Below are 12,456 nucleotides of genomic sequence, written 5' to 3'. Positions count from 1 at the left end.
GTTTAACTTGTTCTAAGTTCTAGGGGACTAATGACCTCAGCAGTTGAGTCCCATAGTGCTCAGAGCCATTTGAACCATTTTTGAAGAACGAACAGGACAATAGGACCTGTGTTAACATTTCAGGGAATGACTTCCATACTACTAGAGGGAGCCTTAGAGGGCAAAAACTGTAGGGACCAGACAGAAACAGGACTTCATCCAACAAACAATCAAGTATAATGAATAAAATATTCCGTCTGGATCATTGTGTGTTTTATTAATAATTACCGGTATCGATGTTACTAGCACATTATCTGCACATCTGGTGCTGCGAAGTGCAATTTGTTAGTGGTCGTAAGAGTGTCCATAAAGCTAACGCAGTCCGATGCCCTGCTAGTCGGATCGAAACCAGTAACCATTAACAAAGAAGTAGTGATCGGGACGGTGCTTTCATTCATTATAAAGAGTACGCAGCTCCTGAAACGTGCCATCAATGCCGAAACAATTAAGCACGTTGGTCATAAGTGCTCCCCCGAGATGAAGATTAACACGGGAGATCAAAGACGTGGCGGGCTACGTAATTAAATATTCTGGACACTGACGAAAAAAAAAAAATTCGTGATATCGCAATGTCTTGGGCCCGAAAAGGCCACCAGTACTACATCGAGTTGCTGTTGGTATGACGACATGCCACACGCTTCTAATAGACTGTCTCTTAGTCTGTTCCTCATTAGCGTGTACCGCTCTGAATGAAAATAAAGTAGCCCTCTGACAATGTCATCATCCTGCAAGCCCACACAGCCCCATACAAACCGAAAACTCCAGTAAGAGTTCATGAAACACGTTAGCTTTACTGCTGTTAATCAGGCTGCATAAACTTCACACTCTGCATTTCTTTTTCCTTAAAGTTTAATGTCATTTAATATTGTTACTACTGAATTATTTTCATCTGTCATCGTGTTGATGTTAGTTTGTCAGATAGCTAGTTATCAACAGTCACTATTGTTGTCAGACACATTACCCTATAAGGAAGGAGAAGGACTTGACAGTTTAAGTCACTTATCTCCGTGTACTTGAATTCATCCACTTGGAACATCATATCTACGTTCTTCGCTGATCCTACAGCTGAGCGGAAGGGTACAGGCTACGTGTCACGCTTCTCAAACTTTTTCAACCACTCGCCTTTGAAGTAGATAGCGTTGACCAGTACCATCCGAGTATCGTTGTTCAAGACATCTGAAAAGAAAAGACAGTTATCAGTAAGCAATCGTTATTCATTACGCATCCACGCAGAAAGCCTCTTCACGCAGTAAATTATCTTCTTTAGAGCTCTTCTATATTTGCGTGTGAATTTAAACAGGGTCACGACATTTTTTTGTTTTTTGTTTTTTGTTTTAGGGTGCGAAGACATAGAGAGTTGTTAAAAACGACTACACATTAATCCCAATCGACGCAAGAGAAGGCAGCTAAAACAGGTACGTGGAGAAAGATCTATAAAATACACCGTAGAGAGACGGAGGTCCTTAACTAAAGATTAAATGTCCTTCGCCATATTGCTACGACGGATAAAAAGTAAATCGCGGTCGACAGCTCGCGAGGCGTTCGCTAAACCGGCTGGTAACTCAGATGGCAAACACAAATGAGAACGTAAGTGGTTAAAAATAGGGCATTCCGTCAGGAAATGGCGGACTATCCAATGTTGATGGTAAGGAGCACAAAGCGGTGGGGGAACACCACTTAACAAATGGCGATGGCTAAAAAGACAGTGCCCGATACGCAGCCAAGGTAAAATGATCTGCTCACGACGAGACGGCCAAGATGATGTAGTCCAAGCCACTGGGGTTGATTTAATAACGCGGGAGCTTGTTCTCATGAAGGAGGACCAGTTGTGATGCCAAAGTGGCACCACCTGCTGGCAGACGGCAATACAGAGATCATCGGAGGGAATGTAAGAACAAGTGGGCTGAGGTACGAGGACTGCAGCCTTGGGAGCAGCCCCAGAGGCCTCGTTTCCTGTTAGACCGACGTCGCCAGGAACCCAAATAAATATCACGGTGGCTCCATCAAGAGAGAGCAAGCGACAGCTTTCCTGGGCTACTTGCACTAAGGAATAAACGGTGTACGGGACACAGAGGCTTTGATCCCAGTGAGAGAGTCAGAGCAGGTAACGCACATGAAAAGCCTATGACGCCGGATGTACTTCGTGGCCTCATACAGGGCGAAGAACTCTGTTGTAAATACTGAGAAGTGTCCAGATGCCGATACCGAAAAATGTCGGTGCCAATCACGAAAGCACAGCCGACGCCACGGTCAGTCCGAGAGCCATCAGTGTACACAAAGGTTCTATCGCGAAGTTCGGTGCGAAGGTCGTGAAACTTAAGGCGCTAGAGAGAGGCTGGAGTAGTGTCCTTATGTAGCGAATGAAGGCTTGGGTAAACACAGGCTGCCGCACGAAGCCAAGGTAGTGTTCACACCGATCGGGAAAGTGGCATGTAGAGTGAGGTTAAGCTGCCAGACCAGGAGCCGAAAGCACACTCCAAGAGGTAACAGACAAGAGGGATGCGCCACACATTGGCGATCAAAGGAGTCATCGATGAAGGAGGTATAGGATGGGTGGCCAGGCATAACAGACAAGCGGCATGCATATCGGCTGAGGAGAAAGTCACGGCGATAGGACAGTAGTAGTTCGGCAGCTTCTGCATAGAGACCCCCAACGGGGATAGTGTAAAAGGCACCAGTGGCCATACGAGTGCCACAGTGATGGATAGTATTGAGATGGCGTAAGAGGGACGGTGTGCATATGCATAAACGAAACACCCATAGCATAGTTTCGAACAGACAAGGAACCAGTACAAACGGAGGAGGGTAGTTCGATCTGCTCTGCAGGAAGTACCAACGATGAAACATAGGACTGAGGGAATGAATATAGCGGGTCGCTAGGTAAGTCACATGGGAGGACCAAGAAAGTTCCCTATCGAGCATGAGTTCCAGGAATTTCGAAGTTTCAACGAACGGAAGAGCAACAGGCTGTAATGTGACAACGTGCCATTTAGTGAAGGCCAAGCATAGTCAAGGCGCAACGGTAGAGAAAGTGGACGCTTGTGCCATCTGTTGGCCAGAATCGAAGGCAAAGCGGAAGTGCTTCCGCCTGGTGGATGCTAAATTAAAGAACGCTATGCAGGAGACAGTGTCTGGCTTGTGCTACGCTCTGACAGCAAAATAACAAAAGAATTAAACTACATAATATTGTTATGTGTAGTAAAAATATAAATGTAATATTACTTTAATATATGAAAATGACTGTAGTTGAACATTGTAATGCTATGGTATGTTTAATTGTAAATAAAGAACTTGGCGCAATGTAAAATAACGTTTAGGTGTTGGGGGAATCCCCGAGAATGAGAACAGTGTATAGGTTGGCGCGTAATATTGGTGGTAGAAGTAAGTTAGCGTAGCTCTGAGGCAGAACAAGTGTTAAGTGGCGTAAAAGTGACTGCCGGTGTGTGCTACGGTAACGTTGCTAACGGACCATTTAGAAGTGAGCTGAAAACAGATACGCACTTCGTTTATCCTATGGCTACAAGCTAAATGGACACTAAGGCTTGTAAGACGCAGTATTTCGACGGAGATGGACTGCGAGCGGCAAAATAGTACGGTTTCCCGCTCTGGAGTACATGGCACTGCACGGTGCAATGCTGTGTTAATTGCGGCGAGTTGCTTGTGCCAACAGCGAGGTGTGAAGGGGCCAGTAGCCGCATCCAACGGCGTATTGTGATCTCAATAACTGATTAGGTCTATTGGTGAACTCACTTTGGTAGCAACGAACTAGAAGTAATCTTACAAGAGTATTATTATGAACAGTGGTTGTTATACCGACGCCATTACCAGTACATTTATATTCTGTGAATCAGTTTGTGTAATAGTCAAACCAAGTTCTTTATTGTGTGTAAAGTTTGGAGGCAATAATAATTTTGTGGTTTAAATTGCATTCCCCGAGTGCAATCAATTATATAAAGGAAATAGCTCATTATTACCCCATATCCAGCCATTTCTATGTGCTGCAACATCAGTGAAAAGTAATGGTGCGTGAGTATCGGCGTAGCTATATTGCAAGAGAAAATGGTCGGAATTAACGCCAAAATTGCCAGCAGACGCCGCTTCATGCAACGGATGGAAGACGCCAGGTACTGTGCCACCTTAATTACTATCCAGCTCGATGTGGTGGCTCTTCAGTACATTGCCATAGTAAAAAATTACTCGGTTCCGTCCGAGCAACGTAATTCTCAATTAGTGTTTTCAGTAACTATATTGGCAAGCAGATCTATATTGTTCTTTAATTAAGCGTTCAAGGAAATTGCTGCCACCACAGTACAAAATGGTTCAAATGGCTCTGAGCACTATGGGACTTAACATCTGAGGTCATCAGTCCCCTAGAACTTAGAACTACTTAAACCTAACTAACCTAAGGACATCACACACATCCATGCCCGAGTCAGGATTCGAACCTGCGACCGTAGCAGTCGCGCGGTTCCGGACTGAGGCGCCTAGAACCGCTCAGCCACCGCGGCCGGCACCACAGTACACATTGTGCCTTCAGCACAATGCAAGCTCAATAACATTAAATTCAGTAATTACAATTTGTGTAGTTTACATTAACGTAAAACAAGTTCAAGTGTTTATCATGTGTGTTTATGTATTGTGAAACGATTTCAGGCTGTGGTACTGTTTAAAATGAATAATTTCCTCCTGCTAGGCAATATCAAACATACAGAATTAAGTGATCCCTGTTCAGTCACTTCAAAGAGATTATCAGTGCTACTAATAATTAAATATAGACGTAAAAATTAGTTGGTTACGCGCCGTTATCATTATCTATTTCAAAAATTCCGTGTAGTAGTTGGATCACCGTAGGGTGTTTATTCAAACCTATTACACGCAAGAGCCACTTTCCGCAAGTCTGATGCCGCACGGTCTAATAATAATACAGTCAATTCGGATATTGGCATCGCAAGGCCCAAGATGTAAAGACGGTAGAAAAAACCAACTGCGCCGCCAGAAATTCATACAAACGATTTTGACAGATGAAAAGCGAAAACCATTTTCGATGCTAGATGGTTAAATACGATCGAGACATCGCTGAAGATGCCGCTCAGTGAGACAGGTCCATGGAGAGCTACAATAGATGGCAAAGTCATCAACGAAAAGGGAGCTGTGAGATGCCCTGTGGGAGACAGGCCATTATAGAGTTAATGGCGATAGCAATGAGGACGACTTTTAGGGCTAAACCCTGAGGCACACTATTTTCCTGGAAAAGGCAGAACCCACATACGGTTGTATGTACGAAGGAAAAAGTGCTTGCTCGCAAGAGAAAGGTGCTGCAACATCTGAATATGAACATCGTCTGGACCTGGAGCGGAGGATGGGAGTGAAGTGAGAGCGTGATCTAGCTCCCTCATAGTAAAGGCGGCATTGTAGCACTCACTATTCTGAGAAAAGAACAGTATCGCACAAGTCTCCTCCGCTCGTTTCCGATGGAGAAAGGCAGGTTGATAGTGGGAGGAGCTCGAAATCTCCGCAAAATGGTGGCACCGAGGTGATGGAGATAGCAACAGGATCCAGTATGACATCGACTGCTACTGACAGGCTGGAAACTGGAGAATGGACTTGGCCCCTAGAGAGCCGTCGGAGTATGGCCACACACAAAGGAAGAGGGAGTGGAACTATTAAAAGAACTAGTAAATGAAATGCAGCTAGTTTTTTTTTTATATCCCGATGAATGCGAAGACATTGCGCATGCAACCGTTTACAGTGAATGCAGTTTGCGAACGTAGGATGACGGTTAAAAAACCGGAGAACACGTCTCCGTGCGTGAATGGCATTGCGGCACCCCTCAGTCCAACAAGGGACCTGGAGACAGTGCGGTCAAGAAGAAGAAACTAGGGAAATGTTGTTTGTCGAAGGTCGCCATGGAGGAGAAAAGCCACCAATCAGCATTAGAAAGCTGCCATTTTGGTGTGCACGTAGGTGGGGCAGGAGTCATCAGTTGGATGGCAAATGGGAAATGGTCATTCGACAACGTGTCAGAGAGAACATACCACTCGAGATGATGAGCAAGCTGGGCAGTGCAGAAGGAGAGGTCAAAAATGGGAATAGGTGTGATTGGATTCTGAAAGGAACGTGGGTGCTTTCGAGTTAAGACAGATGTGTGTAAGGTGATTGGAAAAGTAGCTAAGAGGACACTTCTCAGACAGGTTCTGAGCGAACCTCGAAGGGAACGATGTGGATTAAAGTCGCCGAGCAGCAGAAGGAGTTACAAAACAAGCAAGAGAAAGTCTGCACTGGTAGCACCAAATGAGAGAGGTATGTAAACGGTAGCAAGGAAAAATGTGAAATGAGGAAGGAAAATGCGGACTGAAATAAGTTGGAGCTGGGTAGTCAGGAGATGGGTTGACTATGAACGTCATCCCAGATGAGCAGCATGACTCCCCCATGAGAATGCCATTCTCTGGATGAAGTTCGAGTAAGACCATGAAGAAATGCGAGAGCTCAAAGCGGTCGGGAGGACGCAATTTTGTTTCCTGGAGGAAGAGTAAAAGCAGATGCTGCGATTATAAGAGCAGCAGTAAGTCCTCTCTGTTGGATCGAAGGCCGCAAAAGTTCCATTGGAGGAGAGCCAAGACGAGGAATAAATGAAGGGGTGTAGCCTCGGCGGCTGTCTAGTGGCAGGCTTCGAAGACGCGCTGCTACAGAGCACAGAAGCAGGAGGATCCTGCTCCATGAGGCCTATAGAGCCGTCGGCATTCTCCTTCTGTCGGTCTATGGAGTCCAGGGCAAAAAAGCCTTTGGTGGTGAGCACCTGCGACACGGAGGTCCGCTGGGCGAGGGTACCACATGGCAGCACCGTCGAAGAGGATCTCTGAGTCGGTAAAGGAGAAGACCGTTTCCCTTTGTTTGACATCTTAGAGACTTTCCAACTGGCAGAGGAAGACTCAAATGTTTGTTGGCTGGAGGGGCATAGGAAGTTTTGGCGGGAGTATTCCTTCTTTCGTTTCCAGTCTGCCGGTTGTGTAGCAGGTGACTTCGCCCCATGAGGTGAAAGTATGATGGCTTGTTGCACAGCTGGAGGAGGGGACAGGGACGCTACCATGACGCTGGGCGATTTCACAACCGCAGTGTGAAATTAGAGTTCACACGTCTGCATGACCATGTCCTTCTTGGAGCGAGATGTAGCAAGAACATTACTCTAGTTGCCAGATGGTAGAATGCAGGCTTTCCGACTAGCCAACAAATTGCGGGCGACTAGGTAAGGCACTTTCTCCTTCACCCGGATCTCCTGGGCAGCCCTTTCATCGACATACATGGGACAATGCAACGGGGAGGAGGACAATCACCCTCATGAGCATCTCTGACACAGGTTACACATTTGGGCGAGAGTTGACAGCAGTAGCGAGTGGGGCTGTAACGATGACATTGGTAGCAGTGCATCAGGTACAGAATGTACGGTCGTACTGTGGTAACTTCATATCCTGCTTTGATCTCTGACGGTAGAACTACTCAATCAAAAGTGAGAAATAGAGTACGTGTGGGCACTAAGGATGCACCCAATGGACTGCGATGACACACTGATCGCCGGCCGGTGTGACCGAGCGGTTCTAGGCGCTTCAGTCTGGAACCGCGCGACCACTACAGTCGCAGGTTCGAATCCTGCCTCAGGCATGGATGTGTGTGATGTCCTTAGGATAGTTAGGTCTAAGTAGTTCGAAGTTCTAGGGGACTGATAACCTCAGATGTTAAGTCCCATAGTGCTCAGAGCCATTTGAACCGTTTGACACACTGATCAGAGAGGTACGTTTGGATTTCTGCCTCAGTCAGACCATCGAGCAGCCTAGTGTAAATAAAACCAAGGGAAGAATACATCATTACAGCATTCTATGGGCCTCAACATGGATAGCCGTGGAGGAGCGAAGCGGCAAGCAGTTATACCTGAGCCGGCCGGTGTGGCTGTGCGGTTCTAGGCGCGTCAGTCTGGAACCGCGAGACCGCTATGGTCGCAGGTTCGAATCCTGCCTCGGGCATGGATGTGTGTGTGATGTCCTTAGGTTAGTTAGGTTTAAGTAGTTCTAAGTTCTAGGGGACTGATGACCTCAGCTGTTAAGTCCCATAGTGCTCAGAGCCATTTTTAGTTATACCTGAGAATCAGAAGCAGTCTGCAAAAGCAAAGTGCTGTTTCGTAAAGCGAGATCAGGATTTCACAGGGCCAGCAATTGCAGCAGTACCTTTATGAATAATAAACGGATTTACCATAGCAAAGGACTCACTGTCTTCAGTACGTGAAACCACGAGGAACTGTGATGCAGCTGGGAGGGTCTTTGAATCATTAGCGTCATTCCATTTACAGTAGGCATAGACTGAGAGGAAGATGTTTAGCTCATTGCGAGAAAATCCTCCATGATTGCCAGCGTCTCCGTCTTCCAATTTCGGCCCCCCTCAGAAGGGGCACACTCGCCTCAGGTGATTGTTCACACCTCAGGTCACACATTCCGGATCGTTCTGGTATGTGGTTTGTTTACATTATACGAACTTTGACGACTCATTACCAGAGACAAACACTATCTCTTTCGAATAGATTGTGGAAACAACCAGTGATCAGTGTTATTACTAATATTTACTTTCAAAAACGGTCTTGATCCCAAATTATTTATTCCGGTGACTGGTTTCGACCACAACTGTGGTCATATTCAGACCAATGGGCAAGAACCTCCTTCTGGTTCAAAATGGTTCAAATGTCTCTTAGCACTATGGGACTTGACATCTGAGCTCATCAGTGTCCTAGAACGTAGAACTACTTAAACATAAATAACCTAAGGACATCACACACATCCATGCTCGAGGCACGATTCGAACCTGCGACCGTAGCGGTCGCGCGGTTCTAGACTGATGCGCCTAGAACCGCACGGCCACACCGGCCGGCCTTCCTTCTGGTGGTAAATCACCACCAGAAGGAGGTTCTTGCTCATTGGTCTGAAGATGACTACAGTTGTGATCTAAGCCGGTCACTGGAATAAATAATTTGTGATCAAAACTATTTTTTTTAGATAGTAAACATTATCTCGATCTCCTTACAGACTAGGTTCTCAGTTTTTTACCCAAAACCGTGATGTCATCGTACCAGACCTTGGCGTAAATTAATCCGACACGTTGTGCACAGTGCACAGGGGTGATTCAAGTAATGCATCCCGGACTTACTTCATCTTCAATGATTCCCTGACTCAGCTGATCCCATTCCCAATTAGTGATTGTGGGATTTCCTTAAAAGGAACATGTGTTCACCTGTTGGGTCCTCAACTGCACTCAACGCAGAAAACTATAATGTATGCAGCATGCCAGAACTATTGCTGAATTCTGATTACAACAGTCACGTTGGATCCCTGCTGCGCGCAAGAAGAACAGAGAAAGTAGACGCCAACAAAGACTGTATGACTATGTTAGCTAACGTGTATGGTAAAGGTCAGCAAAGATGAGTATGATGTGTACATTTAAAGGTGAAAGAATCATATCTTTTGAGTAGCGTTGTTATTTTGAAGAAGAGAAGTTTGAGATAAAACTGCAGCTAGTTATGATTGTTAGAATTATATATTAATACTTTCAGCTGCTCAGGGGCGTTTATAAATATCAACGGGGACAGGTGAAAATGTGTGCCCCGACCGGGACTGAAACCCGGGATCTCCTGCTTACGCGGCAGACGCTCTATCCATCTGACGCACCGAGGGCACAAAGGATAGCGCGACTGCAGGGACTACCCCGCGCACGCCTCCCGCGAGACCCACACTCTCACCTTATATGTACACACACTACATTCGTAGTGTCCCAACCCAACACACTCCTTACTCGTGGAAGTAAGAGTGCGGGTAATATGTGTGCATCCGCACAGAAGAGGAAGGCCATGGCCGGTATTGCCAGAACTATATACTTACATGGATATGGTGTCTGTTCTTTCGGACATGTCCGAAAGAACAGACACCATATCCATATAAGTATATAGGAATGATTGTTGTCAGCTAACTTGCTCAGAGCTGAGAGAAAGACCACCCCACTTCCCTGAGTCATGAATTAAAATATTAATTGATTGAGCTGTTTGGTTTTTATAGAAATTCTCTGTTAACATTATACCCTTTCTAAATCATTATTCACTTCGTTATGCATAGCATTGTTCAGACCAATGTTATGTGTGAAAATACGAGAAGTTTTACTCCGTCTTTTTGAATATATACTTCATTCCATAAAATCGTTGTCTTACCATATCATTTTATAGGAAAAGTTACTCTCCCCACCCCAGTGTTTGTCATTATGCATTACCACGTGCAACAAATTGAATATGTATTTAGAAACAGAAATCTAGCTTAGCCGCTATGTACTTGCTGTCTGCTGTTGCGCTTTCGAAAACTCTGCAACAACGTTGTCAATACGCGAGATAAGTTGAAATTTTGATAAGAGCCAGATAGTTATTTACTTCCGTTGCGCAGTTAATACAAACACAGGCTGCATTTAGATCAAATCAGTTCAAATTGGGTTCTGTTTAGTCAAAGCTTAGCGTACGAGTGTAAGTTGGACAGCAGTTTGTGAATACATGGTTTTGGTAATACATAGACTTTCGTAGAGTAAGATGTAGAGTTGGGCTAAATTTCATACAGAAGCAAATGTAGTGGGGAGGCTGCAAATCTAAATCACGAAAGTTGGAAGGAGATTTAAAATACGCTCTTCCAGAATGGGAAACGAAGATATGATACCGCGCTCTACATGGGTGGCAAAGAGTTATCCCTATATGAAGGGCTTATTTCAGTAGTGGTACATGTCCATTTTTGTTCATGTTGAGATACAGAGTCCTAAAGTTAAATGAGCGCTGAAAAATCTACAGTTGAGATACCAGAAATATTAGAGCATATGGCTTCTTGCTAGAGATGAACCTTTCTTTTTGTTTGTTTGGCTCATTAATTTCAGAAGCATTATAGACAGAAAAGTGGAAGTAATGGACTTGTACCACTGTTGAAATAAGCCCTTCATACAGAAATACCGAATATTTATGTTAATGATTCATGGTGTAAAAGTATTGCCCATAACTTTAGAAATACCGAATATATATTAATGATTCCTGGTGTAAAGGTATTGTCCATAACTTTTTCTGGTCGTAGTTGCAGTTAATTCGGAAGCAAGTAATTTTCACCACGATGGCGCTTTCAGTTATACGAGAAACTTTAGTATTAAGTTTCAACCTGTGTTTCGCGCTTGAATACACCAGAGAAGTGTCAGAGAAGCGGTTCTTGTTGGTAGACCAAGTCAGTGTCAGGAAACTGAACTAAGCAACTTGTCTACAACTGTGCAGATGATCAGTGATAAGTTGGCCGTGAATACAACCCTCTGCGTTGTTGGCCATTTTCCACAAAAGTAGATGTTCTAAATAACATCGACAGCAACTGCTCTGCCTCATTAGGACCGAAGTCGTTGTTATGCTTAGATGTGTGTCCGTGGCTGCTAAAGTCACCCCCCGGACTACATGGTCATATCGTTTAGGACCAAGTCCAGACAGTTTAACGGAGTGGTACAGGTACCAGAAGATAGGTAAAAGAATGTCGAGTAGTTGGAGGCACAGTTAATGATCATGTTACTCGCTAGTTGCGACACTCAGATAATCAAAAATAACAAATGCAATTACATCTACATCTACATCTACATGGATACTCTGCGAATCACATTTAAGTGCCTGGCAGAGGGTTCATCGAACCACCTTCACAATTCTCTGTTATTCCAATCTCTTACAACGCGCGGAAAGAACGAATACCGATATCTTTCCGTACGAGCTCTGATTGAGTACACCGATATGGTTGATGCGCACTACATCCTAATCGCCGTATCCCGCATCATACGACCTTTGCTGCTGCGTACCAACGTCTGCATGAGACCGGGTCATTTAGCAGATTACCTGGGCAGTGACCGCGTCACACGGTAAGAACGCTGCAATTTGAGGAAGCTGTCTTGCAGCATGTGGAGCAGGATCTTTCAATCAGCACTCGCGCAATTGCACGTAACATGGGGACAAATCAGACGAATGTAAGAACAGTCCTTCGAGAGCAATTGTGACGTCCATTTCACTTACAGCGTGTCCACAACCTGGAACCATTTGATTATCCACCCAGAGCACAGTTTTCGCAGTGGTACCTGGAACAGTGTGAAGTGCATCCTACATTTCCATCCTCTGTGTTTTTTTACCGATGAAGGAACGTTCGGGCGTGATGGAGTCTTCAACATGCACAATTCGTATGGAGTGAGGATAACCCACATGCCACAGTTACTAGCGCTCATCAAGTGCGGTTCCTCGTTAATATGTGGGTCGGTGTTGTTGGGAACTGTTTAATTGGACCGTATCTGTTACATAGCCCATTAAATGGAAGGCACTATTACAATTTTCTCGCCAGAGCATTG

General features: G+C 45.0%; 1 protein-coding gene across 1 annotated transcript in view; it reads right to left on the bottom strand.

Moving 5' to 3' along the window:
• LOC124593787 (serpin B3-like) overlaps positions 1-12,456 on the bottom strand; it is a 213,418-nt gene that overhangs the window by 161,125 nt on the left and 39,837 nt on the right. Inside the window, exon 5 of the mRNA XM_047132136.1 lies at positions 1,128-1,215. Within this exon, the coding sequence (XP_046988092.1) occupies positions 1,128-1,215 (88 nt within the window). The remainder of the gene's footprint in view (positions 1-1,127; positions 1,216-12,456) is intronic.

This window comes from Schistocerca americana, chromosome 2 (assembly GCF_021461395.2).
Source record: "Schistocerca americana isolate TAMUIC-IGC-003095 chromosome 2, iqSchAmer2.1, whole genome shotgun sequence".
NCBI classification, from domain to species: Eukaryota; Metazoa; Arthropoda; class Insecta; order Orthoptera; family Acrididae; genus Schistocerca; species Schistocerca americana.
The sequence above is the reverse complement of the archived record's forward strand: the minus strand, read 5'-3'. Positions and strand labels throughout refer to the sequence as shown.